Raw genomic sequence first — 17,366 nt, 5'->3', positions numbered from 1 at the left:
ACCCCCCTGCCCTGCTACCCCCCATTTGGGGTCTGGGCTCCTCAAAACAAAAGTAACCACGCACAGAACATCACCAGCAGCCATTGCCCATGGTCTTTATTAATTTTTTTTTTCCAGAAAAGAAAAAAAAACCCCACATTTTACATAGTTGGTACAAAAAAACAAAAAATAAAATGAACAGAGGGGGGAAAACCTGCAGCAGCAGGAGCTGAGGATGTCGCTGCAGGGACTCCAGGAAATGACTTTGGGAAGTGTGAGTAACTCACCCCGAGCCCCACACACACACAGGCACCCCAGCCATCCCCTCCCTCCCACCCACTCCTCAAACTTCACGGCTTTGACACCAACGCTTTGGTTGCTAGCAGTAAACATGGATTACATTCTTCCCTCTCCTCGTGGAGATTTTTGGGACTCAAGGCTTTCGCCCCAGGGCAGACACCCCCTCGTGAGGGGCATCTTTGTTTTATTTGTCATACATTCAAACACTCCCGTGTCACAGCAGGACCCTGAGCGTGCCCCATCCTCCCCGGCTGTCCCCTCATGCATAGTGCCCGTGGGCAGGGTGGGCCATGATGCAGCAATTTAGTTAATTATTGTCAGCAGAAGGGAAGAACCACAATGGCCAACGCAAGGAGATGCGAATCAATCCCATCTCCTCCAGTGTGGCTTCTCACCACCGATAAAAATCCCTGTTTTCTTAGATCCCAGCTTTACCCCGGGGGGAAAGCTGAGCGATTCCCTGTTTGCTTCAGCCCAGGACAGGGATGGTTACAGAGCTCCCATCTGGCAGCTCTGTGTGGGAGATCAGATCCATCTCCCTGTTCCATAACCTATTAGATGCTTTGGATATTTTATATTTTTTTTTCTCTTTTTTCTTTTTTTTTTTTCCTCTTATTTTTGTAAACAATAATCAAGAATACTGAGAGAAAGTGGAAAGGTTTACAGAGGTATTTACACACACTAAGACACCTGGCAGAGAAATCACCAAACCATTAAAGTGGGAGCAGGGGTGGGGAAGGTCCTACACGATTCTTGAGGACAGACAGGAATGAGGGGACAAAAACAGGGATGAGGGGGCAGAGATAGGGATGAGGGGCAGGGATAGGAATTGAGGGGGCAGGGACTGAGGGGACAGAGAGGAATGAGGGGGGCAGAGACAGGGATTCAGGGGCAGACACAGGAATTGAGGGGATAAAAACAGGGATGAGAGGCAGACACAGGGATGAGGGGGGCAGCAGTTTCCCTGGCACGGCCGAGGTGCCGGGGGGAGGCCAAGGCTCACCCCCCAAGGCTCTATTGCATTTACCCCGTCACACTAAAGCTGTTTTCCTGAAGCAGTTTTGTACAGACCCCGTTGCTAGTCAAGAACTAAAAGTCCTTCCCCCCTCTCCCAAGAAGACACCACCACCTCACCCTAAACTACTGGAGCAGGGCAGGGAGCAGCTGGGGGCTGCTCTCCATCCCCCCCAATGCCCACGTGCTGGGGGTCACCAGGCTCCAGCAGCCTCAGTGAGTCCCCCCAGAGTCCCCCATCCCCGGGGATGGAGTGGGTGCTCCTATCTGATCCAACCCTGCCCCACATCTACACCTATTGCTACTAAAAACCAGCAGGAAATGTGCCCACGGCCAGACACCCTCCCTGGGGAGGCTCCAGCCACCCCCTGGGCTGCAAGAGGAGCGTTCATACCCCAAAACCTGGGATCCAGAGTTCCCCCAGCCATGGTGGGTCAGCATTTGAGGCAAACCAGGAAGGAGAAAAAGGTGGAGCAGTTGCAGCTCCCTCAGACTTGGAACCCTGTCCCAGGAGGCCAAGGACAGCCAGCCCTGAGCTCCAGGGTGAGGAAGGGCAGGGACTGAGGGCAGCCCTGTCTCCCAACACTCCCTGGTCACTGCCTGCTCCCCCTCTGTCCCCCTGGATGGGGCTGGGACCCCCATCGTGACCCCAGCCTGCTGGGAGCCTGTGTGACATCCCAGCCCGTGGGGCAGCAGGAGGGCTCAGGCACGGGGTGCACTGGAGTGCTCCCACCAGGAGTGAGAGTAAACAGGAGACAGAATCAGGACATTCCTCAAAAGCCACCAGGCTGGAGGAACTCAGGGAGCCAACAGCCATTCCCTGCCCATGGCACTGCCTGGCTTCTCCATCCCCACACACGGATCCACAGACCCAAATGCCTCCATCAGTGCATGGGGAAGGGAAAGAGACCATTAAAATACAGTTCAAAAGAAAACAAATCCCAAACACACCAAAAAACACATTGGAAAAGCTCGACAACATGTCAGCCCACCTAGCAAACATCCAGTGAGGTAGATCTACACTTCCAATACAAACTTCATTATTTCTTTGTGCTGTTAGAAAAAAACCCTCCTCTCTGTCCAGCACTGGGCTACAGAGGCATTTTATCCCTGAGATTGCTCGAATACCTGAGAATAAGTTGCAGGAATTATGTCCTTTCTCTCCTTTTTTTTTCTTTTTTTTCTTTTCTTAAAGATTAAAATATACAAAAATACAAACCCAGAATATTTATATTAAAAAAAAAAAAGAAAGAAAAAAATAAAAACCAAAAGAACGACAAACCCAAAACAAAGACGACGAACAAACCCAAAGATACGTCATTCACGCACGTCCTAGTGCAGCTTTCACTTGGCCTTGGCTTCGGCACGGCCGGGGGGGCTCCCCGGGAGAAAGGGGGGGTCCACCGGGGCCAATAAATAAAGGCAAGACTTGGGAAGGGCTGTGGGGAGGGGGGACAAACCCAGGACAGCTTCATCCCCTGTCCCTGGGGAGGCTCAGCCCCACAGCGTGGCGTGGGCAGGAGGAGCAGAGGTGTTTCCCGAGTTCCAGGGGCTGGGAGAAGCCTGAGAGGGGAGAGCTGGCTGCATGGAGCACCTCGTGCTCTCTGGGAGGATGAGGGTGATAAAAGCGGTTTTGCTTTGACTTGCTCTCCCCCAGGCTGCCCACAAGCAGGTGGTGTTAGAACAGCCCTGAGGGATGATCCATGTCATCCTGACTGAGCCCAAATCCGGGCTCTGCTGCTGGCAGAATGGAGCAACCGGGGAAAAACCGTAAATCCTCACCCCTCCCTGACAGCGAGAAGCCACGAGGAGCAGAGGGACCCGCGGGACCGGCCCACGGCCGTGTCCCTGCTGCTCCACACCAGCCTTTCCCTCCCGGAGAACAAGGAGCCACCAGCTCCTCCCTGGGATGTTGCCCCTCTGCTCCTCCTCCCCAGGACACGACTGCCTGGCTTAACTTAGGAAAAGAATAAAGATTCATCAAATATTTTCGGGGTTTTTAGCGGGATGAAGTGTGTTGCCTTCCCCTGTTTTGGAACAAGCCATCCTGATGCTAGCAGGGCTTTTCCCAGCCTGGGCACGGGGGAAAGGTCTGAGCAGGGACACCAGGTCCCCGCTGCCAGCACTGCCACCCGCCCTGCCCGCTCCTGCCCCTTGCCTTGCCAAAGCCTTTCATCCCGGTGGAAGCCCCCTCTCCCTGCCACCCACCATCATTCCCGATTTTCGGGGAGGAGGGCCGGGCTGTGCATGTCCTCCTCCTCTCGGAAGTAGGCGGGCTTTCCCTGCGAGCTGGGCGACTGCTGTGCTTTCACGGGGCAGTTGGCGACCATGTGGCTGATGCTCTGGCAGAAGTGGCACTTCTTGGGCTGCGGAGGGAGCTTGCACTCCTTGGCGTGGTGGTCCAGCCCGCCGCAGTTGTAGCACCTGTGTGAGGTGAGGAGAAATAAAATGAGACGGGAGAATGGTGTGACCATGCCCGGGACCCAGCTGGCTTCTTAGCCAGAGCTGGGCTCGGCTTTTGGGGCGGGTGGTGGCCCCAGGGTTGGTCCCTGCTGAGCCCCAGCTCCAGCACGGCCAATTGGGGCTCAATGGTGCTGCTGGTACCCAGGAGATGGCAGCAAACCACTGCACTGAGCCACACACCGGGACAAAATCGGGATCCTGGGGGTTCCACCCCTCTGGCTCCATCACTGTCCTGGCTGCTGTGTGTCCAGACCCCAGTCCCGGGCTTACACTGCCCCAGGAACAGGCAAAGGAACAAATGACATCCCCAGCTGCCATCGTGTGGGGACAGCCCCAAGGGTGGCTTCTCACAGGGCTGTGCCTTCCAGCACTCGTCCCATGGGTGCCACCCTCACACCGGAGCAGAGGGAGCTGCCTCGTGTCCATTTTAAATCCTGCATCCGGGTAGGACGGTCACAACGCTTTTCTCTTTCCTTTTCCTTCACAATTCCTTTCTGATTAATTAAAAAAAACCTGTTTATGAGAACAGCTGAGTGGAGTGGACAGCATCCACTGGGAAAACTGGGATGAGGCGTCCCCGGGCAGCCGGGATGGAGAGGATGGCAGAGGGGGATGAAGAGCTGGCCAGAAACTTGCCCGGGGCTCCCATCCCACTGCGGGAGACGCTGTCAGGAGTTCTGGCTGTTTCCTCCCCACAAGGAAAGGCTCCTCTTGGAGAACGTTCCCAGCACGGCTGGGAGCGAGGGGAGCTCTGCCCGGGGTGTCCCTGACCTCTGCCCCTCCCTTGCTGCTTCCCTGCCCTTTCCCCACCGAGCTGCATCTGCCGCTCATTAACCAGCGCAGGAAGCTGCTCTCCATCCCATCCCGGGGGGCACTGCCCATCCCATCCCATCCCGGGGGGCACTGCCCATCCCATCCCATCCCATCCCCGGGGTGCCCGCAGGGCTCAGCCCCGGCCCCTCCTCAGCCCTTACCGATCTCCTTTGGATCGGCGCTTCTGGAGGCTTTTCCCTTTGGGTCTCCTCTCGCTGCCGATGCAGAAAACGCCCCCGGGGCCGGTGACCCGGATGGACTCCAAACCTTTGGATGATTTCTTGAAGGTGAACTCGACAGCTTCGCCCTCCTTCAGGCTGCGGAACCCCTCCATGTGGAGCTTGCTCTGGGGGGGCACAGGGAGAAGAGGGGGTCAGCACAGAGCGGGGGGGTTCAGGGACAGCACAAAGCCCTTGTGGCACAAGAGCTGCAAATGTCCCCTCTGCCTGTCCCTCCTTTTTGGTTTATTTTTAAATACAAAAGAATCTCGAGGCTTTGCACAATGATATGAACCCAGGGGATGGAAGCTGGCGCTGCCGGCCCCTCGGCACGGCTCACCTCAGCTCAAGCCCTTTAAGTGCCTGCAGTAATTAATTAAGCAGCCATTTGGCACAGGATTATCGCTGCTGGGAGCTTCTCCCATTCCTTCCAGGAACTCCACATCGGTTATCACCACACAATCAAAGCAGGGGAGCCAAGAAAAACCCAGGCTGGGAAGGGGGGTTGTGAGGGGACAGGAAAACCCACTCCACTTCCAGGGGCTCTGTCCATTTTAGCAGAGCAAATCCCCGAGGAGCAGAGCTGGGTGAAGGAGCTGGCAATTCTCAACCCCCTGTGCCGTGAGCATCCTCTGCAATTCCAGCTCAGCAATTCCTGCCCGGCATTCCCGCAGCTCTGCCAGCGGAGCCAAAACGAGCATGAGCGAGGAATTAAAGGGAATTTGCTGGCAGAGGGAGGAGCAGCTCCTGCCGGCCGGGGATTCCCAACGCCTGCGCGGCTGCAGCACGACCCTGCATTTATGAATGGAGCATCTCCCCCATTCATGGCCCGACAGTTCCCATCACGTGGGCCGAGCTCTCCCATTCTTTCCACACCGAGCCTCCGTGTGAGCGCTGCCCGGGACAGGCAGGCACGGGCTGCTCCCATCCCCACTCCAAATGTCACCAGGAGTCCCCAGGAAACACCTCGTGTAAAAGCAGAGAGGGAAGAAATGGAGTTGTTGGGTTGTAAGAGTGAATTTTTCTTGGCAGGGTCTTGTGGGATGTCCGTGAGCCCGTGGGCACGAGAGAAAAGGGAACACAGAAAGGCTCGAGGAACAGCCCTTGAGACCCCTTTTTGTGCTGCTTTTCCCCTCCCTGTCTGTGCCTGGGGGTCCAGCTCAGACCCCGTGTGCTGGGCCAAGTCACCCCCATGGCCTGGATCCCCTTGGCTGCTGGGATGGGATCCCGAGTGGCCAAAGATCCTCCTTTGCTCTCTGAGCTGCCTAAAGGCAGAGCCAAACCCCAAACTCTGAGGTCCCAAATGACAACAAGGACATGACAGAGTCTCGCAGCCACTGCTCCCCAGCCCAGCATCCCTCATGCAGGAATCTGTGCCCAAAGCACCAGCACATCCCAGAGGTTCCTCAGCACCCGGATCAGCCTCCCACCCTGCCCTGCCTCTGTCTCTGAGGGGATTTGGGCAATGGGAGCTACCCCAGATGGGGATTTACCCCATAGCCACAGCAGCCCCAGGGGTTTGGGGGTGAGGAGGGGCTGAGCATCACTCCCTGGCACGGGAGGCAGCCCTGGAGGCCGGGGGACGAGGCCAAGCACCTCCCGTGGCTCCTCTCAGGGCGTTTACAGCCCCAGCTGGCCCAGCTGTGTTTACACTGCAGGGATGAAAACTCCCAGGCGCTCACCCTGAGCTTCGGGATGAAGCTGAGCCGTGCCAGGGGGGACCCCAGAGCTCCCCCAGCTCAGCCACACCTCGGGCACCACCGCCAGAGCCCAGCCCCGTCACCCCCACTTGGAGGAAGAGGAGGGATGAGGCAGAAGCTGCCACAACATGACGGGGAAGCGATTTATTTTCCAGGAGCGGGTGAGGATGACAAGCACCCCCCCAGCCCCCTCCGCCAAAAGGCCAAAGGAAACGCCCCCTCCCCAGGGAAGGGGGGGGACAGAGGCCGGGGCGCCCCAGCTCCCCGCCCCCCCCCCCGCAGCCTTTTGATGTGAGCTGCAGAGTGGCTGGTGGTCCCTGCGCATCCCCCCTGCCCCCTTCCCAAAACACACACATTGCTGGCATTCCTCTGTTATCAGATAGGTAATCAAACTGCAGCCCATTGAATTAGCTGCATACCTCCTGCATCTGAAAGGAAGGGGCCCAGAGCCCCTGTCCCACACCACACACAAAGCCGGAGCCTTCCCAGGCCTCCACACACCCACACCCCCCCCCAAAAAAATAAAGAGAGGAAGGGGGGGATTGGAGCGAGCCGGGGATGCTGGGGATGAGGGGGAGCGCAGGGGAGGGCCAGGCCCGGGAGCCACCGGCCAGGAGAACAAAGGGCCGGCGGCGGCCGCGCTCCCGCTGCCCAAATTCCAGGAGTTCCAGGCCCCGGCGGGGGGGGAAGGGTGGCCGGCATGGCCGCGGGCCCTCTGACCCCCTCCAGCCCCTCCGCACATCAGCCCGTGCCCGGCTCGCCCGCTGGGCTCTGCGTCCCTTGGGGGAGCTGCGGGGTCAGTCCTGGGGGGGGATGGTTTTGGTACGGGGGGTGTCGGGTGGCCCTGGGCTCGGGGTCACAGCATCGCCCATCCCAAAAGAAGCGCAGCCCAGCGGGAGATTTCCTCGCGGTCCTCAGGGCCCGGAGTGAGGCGGTGGCACAGGGGACAGAGGCAGAGCTGGCACAGCCTCACTCAGCCCCCCGGGCATCACAGCGGGCACCTCCCCGCTCCCCCACCCTCCCTTCCCGCATCCCCGCTTATTTCGGGCAGACAAAGCCGCAGCACGTGAGCGGCCGAGCGCTGCCCACCCCCGGCACTGGGTGACCCCCCCACACACACACACGGGTGCCTTCATCCCTCCTCTTCCTCCCACGCAGCGAATCCCTCACCACAGATCCCACATTTATCCCAATTTCCCGTCCCGAAGCGATGGCACCGTGGGGCGCCCCAAACGCCACCGCTGCCCCCCGAGCTGCCGGGTCCGGAGGGGCTCGGCCGGCCCCGGGGTCACCATTGTCCCCAGCACGACACAAGGGGACGTTTATTCCCAGCCAGCCCCGGCCACTCAATCAAACCATCTTTGTGTCCAGCGGGGCCCGGGGCGGAGCAGCCACTGCACCTCGGCTCTGCAGAGCCCTTTAAACTGAAATCCCTTGGAAAACGAGCCGGGCTGGGATGCGGGGGTACGGGCAGGAACACTGGTGGCAGTGCCAAGCTGTGCCAGGGGTACATCTGAGCCCTGCCCTGAGCAATTCGGGCAGCCCAGCCCGGCTGCAGGCAGTGCCCGTGCCTCAGTTTCCCTCAGTCTGCAGAGGAGGGTCAGGAAAAGCAGCCCAGGGATTGCTGAGCCCTCGGAGGGGCCATGGCCCCATCACTGGGGTGTCCTGTCCGTGTCTGTCCTGTCTGGCTCAGCTGGCACCCACACAGTGCCCCCAGGCACCGTGCAGCCCCCACTCTGTCCCCAGAGCCACAGAGTCCCTGTCCCCCACCCCATGCCTTGTTCTGTTTCAACCCCCCCTGTCCCGGCCGCCTTCAGCCCCCCACGACCCCCAGGGCCCATCCCAGGGGAAGCAGCTCCAGCCCCAGGGGCTTCGGCACAGTCAGGGGGAGCAGCTCGAGGTGCAGGGGCTGGCACTTGCCCGCTTCTCGAGGCACTGGTGGCACTGTCACCTCTGGATGTTGGCACCGCGGCCCCGGGGGCGCGGCGGCCTCAGGACAGCCATGGCAGAGCAGTTCTCCCCTCGGCTGGGCACTGCCCATGGCACACAGCGCCCGGAGGAGATCCTGGCAGGGCTGGGCTCTCACAGAGCAGTGCCCCTAGTCCCCAGGCACGGCGGGGAAATGTCCCTTTGCCTCCACAGCCTGCGCCGTCCCTGTCCCCAAATCACACACAAATCTTTGCCCGGTGCCAGGAGCTCCAGGGGCTGGGCTGGTGCTGGGTTTGGGCTCGGGGGTGAAGGGTTTGGGGCAGGAATCCCCCCCAGTCCCTTCCTGCACAGACGGGGGGATGTGCTTGGGAAAGGGGGTCCTCCCTCAGCCCCGGGGGCTGGTGCAGAGATAAGGAGAGCGATGCCTTTGGAGCCCTCGGGGAGAGCGCAGAGGATTTAACAAAACATTACCAAGGCTTTCCGCTGCCTCCCTCGCCGTCATCTGGTGCAATGTCCCTAAGGACCCCTACCGATTCCAACTAAAATCAAAATAAAGACATTTCCCTGCCAAATCAACGATGTTTACTCTTAATTTTCCACCACAAGTCAGTAAAATTAAACTCTAGATACCAATTCCGAGGGGAAAAAAAAAAAAGGCATCTACCACAGAGTTTAATCCATCAGTTTCCTGTCCTAAATCCTTTTAGCTCCCTTGGTTGTATTTTTTCCCCACCAAAACCTTCCTGCACTTCTCAGGGGCAGCTAATTGGGATCAGTGGCTGCGTATGAATTTTGTGCTCCCATCTTAAAGCACGAACACGGCCCGGAGCAACCGCGCGTTTTTCAGCTCCATCCCGCTCATTTTTGGGAGAAAGGGAACAGGGAGAAGGAAAGGTGGGAGCTGGAACCGGGGGCGGCGGGGACAGGGGCTCCATCCCGGCTGCCATCCCATTCATTTGGGCCATATTATCTCGGAGACCATTCCAGGGTGTTTTCTCTCCCTGGGGCAGGGAGGGGAGCTGGGGGAAGGGATGTGCCTGCGGCCATCAGTTAATCTTTAGACAGAGACAGGAGGCTTTTTTTGTGTGTGAGCGTCTTGAGGGAGTTTCAGGGGTGGAATAAAGCCACTCTCTTTCACTATTTCCCATCGGGACGCGGCGCACAAGCAGCGCAATACAATTTCATTCCAGCGGTTATTAAAAAAAAAAACAAAAACAAAAACCACAAAAAAAACAAAAGCAAAGAAATTGCTACTACCCCTCTCCCCCCACCAAAAACCGAAAAACACCAGAGATTCCAAAGAGCATTTCTACCCCAGGGGATCTCAGCGGGGGTTCCCTGCTCCTCGCAGTGGGGTTGGACTAAATGACCTTTAAAGGTCCCTTCCAGCCCAAACTAATCTGGGATTCCACGATCTCATCCCCAGGGATTTGCAATTCTGCTGCTCCCGGTCGCGGGGTGCCCGCCCAGCTCTGGGGGTGACCCCGGTCCTGCGGAGCTGCGCTCGGGGAAGCGGGAAAATCCAGATTTCACCCACGTGTCCCTCCAGGAGCATCACTGCTGCAAACAGCTGCTCCGAGCGGATCCTCCCTCCCCTCGCTGCCCCCCAGCTCTGCACAACCCAAACTCCCCGCTCGGACCCTGCCCCACACCCCAGCCCGGGGGGGGCAGCAGGGAAAGGCTGGGTCCTGTTCCCTGACAGAAAAAATTGTCCCTTGTGCCTTTCCTGCATAGGCAGGGACGGAGCAGCCTCCAAACACTTTTTTTTTTTTTCTTTTCTTTTTTTTAAGACCTCACGTCATGCTCACGTGGATTATTATTTTTATTATCCTGGCCGCATGCACAGGGGGGTGACAGCCCAGGTCGGCTCAGCCAAAACCGGCGTCCAAAATGCCCCTTCCACCCCCTCATCCCATCCCATCCCATCCCATCCCATCCCATCCCATCCCATCCCATCCCATCCCATCCCATCCCCTGGAGCTGCTCCTCCTGTCCCGACCCCCGGGGATCACAGGGGACAGAATTCCCTCCCGTGCTGGGATGTGCCCAGCAATGCTCAGGAAGGCTCGAGTGCCACATCCCAGCCCCAGCAGGTCCAGTCACGGGCACAGTTTTATGTTCCCCCCCCCCCCCCCGCAAGGACTAAATCACCGAGATGCCACTGATCAAACCCTGCAGCCACGGGCACCCACGGTGCCCAGCAGAATTTCTTGCTGAAATCACGAGAAGGAACAAAAAACCAACAAACTGCGTTTATCACGGATTTAGACCTGCTGGCTTGGAGAAACGCTTGGGAATGCAGAGCCCAGCTGTGGAGAGCAGCGATCTCCAGGCACTGCACATCCTCTTCCCCTCTGCTCTCAGGCAGACCCCAACCCCAAATCCCAGCCCTGCTGGTCACCGCTGCTCCTCCAGCTCCAAGCAGGGGCACCGAGCCTTGATTTTCTCCTTTCCCTCTTCCCACGTTGCCTTCCCAGGCAGCTCCACGCTCCTGTAAATGACGCTCAGTGCCCGGGAGCCGCATCTCGAGGGGACCATTGCACCTTGGGGGTCTTCACCATCACCAGCCCAATTTCTGCCACCTCAACGTCCCCAGTTCCTCAGGGGTGCTGCTCAGCCCTTCGCCTCCCCGGGACGATCTGCTCTGCTCCCCTCTGCTTCATCCCTCCTATCTCCTCACAGCCCCCAAATGAATCCATCTCCAGTGTCCAGGGGAGGCATTTGAACCCAAATGCCTCATTTTTAGCTCACAATGCGAGGGAAAGGCAGCCCCAAGGAGCCCTGTTAGTCTCCTGTCCTGCCGAGATTTTAATCTCTTTGTGATCAGATAAAGGCAGAGGGAGATGGAGACGCGCTCCCTGCAGAGAGGGGCCATTCAGACCTGGTTCCTGTAATAAAGTGATTTAATAGATCTAAAGAGGCCAATTCCCTTCTTTCTCCCACAATTACTTCCTGTGGGTCATCATTCACATATGTAAATGAAGAGGGGAAGGAGCGGGTTTTGGGGGCTCTGCAGTTTTAAGCCCCAAAGCTGTTTTGGGGCGCTGGGTGCTGGGCAGGGCACACCGAGCCCTGAGCGGTGCTACCCCGGCTTTGGGTGGCTTTTGGTGGCTTTTGCCCTGATTCCCTCCCCGGGAGCGGAGCTCTTGGGAAGGACCCGGACGTTTGGGGTGGGGACAACATCGGGACATCCCTGCAAGCCACCAACAGCAGCGAGGCCGCGCTGGGAGCATGAGCTGATCCCTCTCCGAGGACCTGCAGTGGGAGAGACACCGGGAGCGCCTCCGGCTGCTCCTGCAGGAGAGCAGAGACTTTGTGCCACCAGCGAGCGGAGCAGGAGGCGAAACCCGGAGGAGAAGAATTCTCCATCAGCCCAAAGCTTCTGGTGGTGCCAAGCCCTTTGCTGCAGCACCCCCGGCCCTTCTGCTACCCAAAATAAATCGCTTTTTCCCAGAGTTCCCTGTATTTCCCAAACGCTGCAATCTCCGGGATCGCACGGCTCCCCCGACCTTAGAAATCGGGGAGCACCGGGAGGCTGCAGGTCCCTCCGGGCAGTGGGATGCTCTCGACAGAGACACCCCAGCTAATTCTCTTCCCCTGCAGGAATGTGAGCAAGAGCAATCAGGAAACCAGACTGTCTGGGGGCAATAAACCCCGGGAGAAGGGCGGGAGGTTCTCCCCGGGAGCGCTGGGTCCCGCTGTGCCACATTGAGATGCAAAGGCCCATTTGCTCTCTGGAGAACACCAGGATCTGTTTTCCCCTGGCTGATTTGGAGCCCTTGACTCCAAAACCAGCTGTGCCTGCGATGGCAGCCCCTACCAAGGCATTGCATCTCCCCTGGCCATCATCTGCTTGCCAGCCCTGCCTGGAGCCCCCACTCGTGGGCAGGGAGTGAGGGACCCCCGGGAGCCGCTGCCCCAGGAGCTCCTCACAGCCCAGGGGCTCGGTCCTGCACCCCAGCCCACAGGACGGACCCAGTCTGGGGGGCTTTGGGCCCCTGAGGAGCAGCAGCCACTGAAGGCGGCTGGTCCAGGGCTTTCCCGAGCCAGCCCCGTGGTGCTGCTCTCAATCGCGGCACAAACCCCCCGTGTTTGCCCCAAAAACTCCCGTGCCCCCTTCGTTCGTGCTCACTCTGCTCCCCAGCCCCGCGGCAGCCGCTGTCCCGAGCTGAGGGCGCTGAGCCCACATCCCCTCCCTGCGCTGTGCTCGCTTCGGGCACCATCTCCAAACCCTTCCCCAGCCCCGGGGGGATCTCCCGGCAGATCCTCCCCAGGGATCCGGGCCCTTCAAGGAATTTCAGCTCCTAATCCACGACTTCCCTGCGTGCAGGGTCCCCGGCTCGCGTGGGGCTTCCCCGCTCGGCAAAGGCAAATCCGGGCACGGGGCTGTCACTGTCACACAGGATCCGCAGGGACACAAACCCGGCGCCTTTGTGCCACCCGGGACCGGGACAAAGGGCGCGGGCAGAGATTCCCAGTCCCGGGATGAGCTCCAGCGGGAGAACTCCCAATAGCGCATCCCCGGCGGGCTCGGGGCTCCCGGGGTGACACCGCCCGTGTCCCTCCGTGTCCCTCGTCGGGGCGAGCGGCGCAACCCCCCCGGCCCCGCGGGCACCTGCTCCGGGATCCCGGCCCCCAGGGGCTGCTCCGGGATCCCGGTCCCCAGGGGCTGCTCCGGGAGCAGCGACGGGAAAATGAAATCACTCGGGATCAGCTTCCAGGGCCGGTCCCGGAGAGGAGCCCCGGCTGCGGCTGCGCTTCCCCCGCCCGGGGGGTCCCCATCCCACCTCCATCCTCCGGACCGTGCTCCCCTCCCTGCCCAGGACCCCCGGCGGGGCCGGCCCGTACCTGGTGCACGAAGACATCGACGGGGGAGTCCAGGGTCGCGCCGCCCTTGGCGGTCATGGAGAGGAAGCCGAAGCCCATGCGGACGTTGAACCATTTACAGATGCCGGAGCCGTGCAGGGGCTGTGACTCGTTCTCGGCCTTGGGCGAGTCTCCGGCCGGCTCCTCGCCCGGCTTCGCACCTGGCGAGAGACCCCCGAGCCGCTGAGCCGCGGGGCTGGGGGAGCCGCGGGTGCCCCCCGGCCCCGCACACCCCGCACAGGAACCTCAAATCCTGCTCGGGGCGCCCAGGCTGGAAAACGCAAAAAAAATTTCCCAACCCCCCCCCAAAAAACCAACAGAGAGATGAGCTCTGCCTCCACGTGTGCATGGGGGTCACCCCGGGAAACGAAGGCAGCTCCTGCCAGCAGGACCCAGCAGTGCGTGGAGTGGGAGCCCTAAATCCGTTTCTCCTTCAAAAATGTTAAAAACGGGAAAAAATGTTAAAAATCCCAGACACACGCACAAAAAGACCAAACGAGCAACGGAAAAATAACCAAATTATTTTTCTAAAATCAAAATATTGAAATAAAAATTTTTTAAAACGGGGGAAAACTCCCCCAAAATACCAACCCGAAACCCCCCTGCCCCCAGCAAGCCATGCTGGAGAAACTCTCCCTCGCCGTCAGCATCTCCCCCCTTGCACCGTCCCACCCGCGCTCCCAAACGCCCCCAAACTTCTGGGGTCATCCTGGGGCTGGAGGGGGGATGAAAAAAAACCCGACAATTCCCCCCCTGCGAGCCCCCCAGCGCTGCGCGGGGCAGAGGGGCCCGGCGGGCCCGGCCGCGCTGCCGGGGCTCAGCGGGACGGGCTGGGCCGGGCTCGGGGGGGTCCCTGCGCCCCCCAGCCGGGCTCTGCCCTCGTTATTAATAATCGCGGAGCCGAGGCGGGCTGCGACAATAATATAACTTAACCTGCAAACTGCTGGTTGGAAACAGACCCCATCCCGACACTCGCTTGCAAATTCCGAGTTGTGGCTGTTACCGCCTCCTCCCTCCTCCTCCTCGGCCAGCTTTGAGGGTATCAGGCCAGCCAAAAAAAAAAAAGAGAAAAAAAAAAAAAAAGGAGGAAAAAAACCCCCAAAAAACAACAAAAAAACCCAGCTTAGACCCCGCCGGGAGGGAGCCGGGAGAGGTTTGACTCCATCTTCACTCCAACAATAGGGGTGGGAGGGAGCGGGAGGGTTTTTTCAAAGGCTCCCAAATTCTCGCAGACAATAGCAGCCCCCGCCCCCCCCCCCAGGACCCACCCGCGGGGCCGGGGGGCGCCGGGCCCTGCTCCGCCATCCCGTCCCCACGTGATCCTAATTAACCCCCCCCGCTAATAGCGACACATTCCGGGAGGGATTTGCGGGGGGGGGGTCGCGGGTTGACCCCCCCACACTTAGGGCACTTAGGGGCGAGGCCACCTGTCAAGGGAAGAGGTGACACCCGGGCGGGGGGGCTGGAGGTGGGACCCCCGGACATCGGGGGGAGCTTCCCCGTCCTTTCTCCGCGCCCCCTCCCCGCGAGTGGAGCCACCTGCGGTCCGGTGGGACGGGGGAAGGGGCACGGGGTGGCTCTGCGGGGTCTTCCTGCGCCCCCAGCCCCATCCCGTGCACCGCGAGTGGGGCGAGCACCCCGGGACCGGGCGAGCCCCTTGGCCGCGCTTCCCCCGTTCGGGCGGCACGGGAGCGGTGCCGGGGCCCGGCGCCCCCCGGGCCGGGCGGGGACAAAGGGCGAGTGACCAGCGGCTCCATTTCCGGCTGCGGACAATGCCCCGGCCGTGGGGGCACAGCGCCGCCCGCCGCCCCTCCCGGGCTGTGCCCGGGGGTCCCCCCGCGCCGCCCCCAAACCGGCCCGAGCCGCCCGTGCCCCCCCAAGGGGGAGCTGGGGCTGGGGGGCGGCGGCTGCGCCCACCGGGGCCGCCCCACGCGGGGCGAGTCCCGCGTGGTGGCCCCGAGCGGAGCATGGGGGGGAGCCCTGGGCGGGCAGAGAGCGCGGGGGGACCGCGGTGTCACCCGCGGGGGGACCCCGGGCCGGGCCGGGGCCGGCGCCGAACCCGCGTGGGGAATCCCCGCGCGAGGGCTCGGCCGCTGCCGCTGGCCTTGGTGCTGAACAGGGGCCCTGTCCAGGGTCCTGGCCGGGACCTTCCTCCTCTTCCTCCTCCTGCTCTTCCTCCTCCTCATTCCCCGCACACCCGGCAACTCCTCGTTGCCCCTTCCCCACAGCCCCGCTGGACCCCAATGACGGACGGAAAAGGGAGGAGGAAGAGGAGGAAGAGGAGGAAGAGGAGGAAGAGGAGGAAGAGGAGGAAGAGGAGGAAGAGGATGTTTTTCCTCTGTGAAGGCTCCCAGCGGGTGAAGGGGGAGCACCTTGGCACCCCGTGGTTCAGGTGAATCCGTGTGCCACGGGACGCAGCAGGAGTGGGAAGTGCCACACACACACGGTGTCACAGGATGTCACACGGTGTCCCCTCACCTTCACGCTGCTCTCAACGGGCATTAACCGAGCTGGGGAGGAAACCCCCACCGGCCCCTCATGGCCAGTCCTGAGCCGGTTCCCCAAAGCCGAGGAGCAGCGCAGAAAGGGGGAAGGGTCTGGCCAGTGTTTCCTATGGGATCCGCACTCCCATCCCTGCCCAGGCTCTGGCAGCCGGAGGGACCCCCGCCCCCATCCCGGTCCGGGACCGGGGATGGCGGAGGGGACAGGGTTGGTGGCAGTCTGGGCAGGAAGGAAGGAAACCACGGTGCCTGTCGGTGTCCACGCTCCCCTCGCTGCCGGCACTCACAGATCCCGGACGATCCGGGATGATCCCGAGAGCAGGAGCGAGTCTGGCCCCCTCTCCTGGCTGCAAGGGCTGCACGTTCATCCTCGTTTTCCTTTCGGCTGTGGATAAGTGGGGCAAGGGGGGAGAAAATAACCCACCCTCCATACGGCTCCAGCCCTCTCCGCTCATCCCTGCTTCCATCCCATCTCCTTCCCGGTTTTCTCCGTTTCACTCGGGATTTGGGGAGGGCACGGGGGAAGGTGAGGAATTGTCCACACTGAGTGTGGTGAGGAACCAGCTCTTGTTTTGCCCACAACGAATCCTTCAGAAAATAATCCCCACCCTTCTCCAGCCCCTTCCTGATGGCCAGGAGTGACCAGCAGCCCCAGAGGCATTTTCCTGTAACTATTTACAGCCAACAGCAACTTCCTCATCTCTGCCCATCCTCGCCGACTTCCACCCACGTGATGCAGCCACATCCCGGACCACGGCACTTCCAGACCCCATCCCTCTGCATCCCATCCTGCCCCCGCTGCCGCTGTCCCAGCCCGCAGCCTGTGTCATATTTCTGTGTGTGCAGTATTTGTTTTCGGGGCCTGTTGAATGGCAAATGCGAAAGGGAAGGGGACTCCTTCCTGTTCTTTCAGAGCCAGCCCCTGTGCCCTGCTCGGCTTCAAGGGAAGAGCCGGCAAAGCGGCCGCTTTCACAAATAATGGCTTCATTAGATTGAAAGAAGTGGACAGTGACCTCACTGAAATGGACTTTCTGACCCCTGCTGACCTCTGGCCCCGGCTCTGACAGCCTGTAAATCTTCCCCCTCGGCACGGCCGGGGCGAGGGCAGCAGCTCAGTGAGCCCAGGCCCGGCGCTGCTGTCCCTGGCCGGGCCCACGGAGCTGCCCCGGGGCTGCACCCAGGCCCTGGCCCGGCAGGAAGAGCCCTGGGGATGGGCAGCACCCGGGCACGTGGGTCACAGCGCTGGCAGAGGTGGGGACCGGTGTCCCCATGGCGCTGCAAGCCCCTCCAGGGTCCTGAAGAGCCGTGGAAAATGTTTGAGGCTCCAGCGCCATCTCCCAGCGCTGTCACTGTCACCACAGACCAGCTCCAAAGCATCACCGAGCTCCTGCCAAGGAAAACTGATCCCTGTCCCTGCCCACCCCACAGGCACAGCCCTCCTGGCTGAGCCCACCTCCACCCCTCCGGTGGGCACGGACCCTTCCCTCCAGCCCCCAACACCTCCTCGCCCACCCAGCCAGCCCAGCACGCTGGTGGCCACTGCCCAGCCCTGCCAGCCCATCTGCTGGTGGGGAAACTGAGGC

General features: G+C 60.8%; 1 protein-coding gene across 1 annotated transcript; it reads right to left on the bottom strand.

Moving 5' to 3' along the window:
• Window positions 1–320: 320 nt before the first annotated feature.
• Window positions 321–14,587, bottom strand: LIN28A (lin-28 RNA binding posttranscriptional regulator A). The gene is made up of 4 exons (XM_088178111.1): window positions 14,551–14,587; window positions 13,265–13,527; window positions 4,731–4,915; window positions 321–3,717 (listed from the first exon to the last, which is right to left on the bottom strand). The coding sequence occupies exons 1-4, from the start codon at window positions 14,585–14,587 to the stop codon at window positions 3,504–3,506; spliced, it is 699 nt and encodes a 232-aa protein (XP_088034237.1). The 3' UTR covers window positions 321–3,503.
• Window positions 14,588–17,366: the final 2,779 nt, after the last annotated feature.

This window comes from Sturnus vulgaris, chromosome 24, assembly GCF_052056855.1.
Source record: "Sturnus vulgaris isolate bStuVul1 chromosome 24, bStuVul1.hap1, whole genome shotgun sequence".
Taxonomy (NCBI): Eukaryota; Metazoa; Chordata; class Aves; order Passeriformes; family Sturnidae; genus Sturnus; species Sturnus vulgaris.
This window is presented reverse-complemented; position numbering and strand designations above follow the sequence as displayed.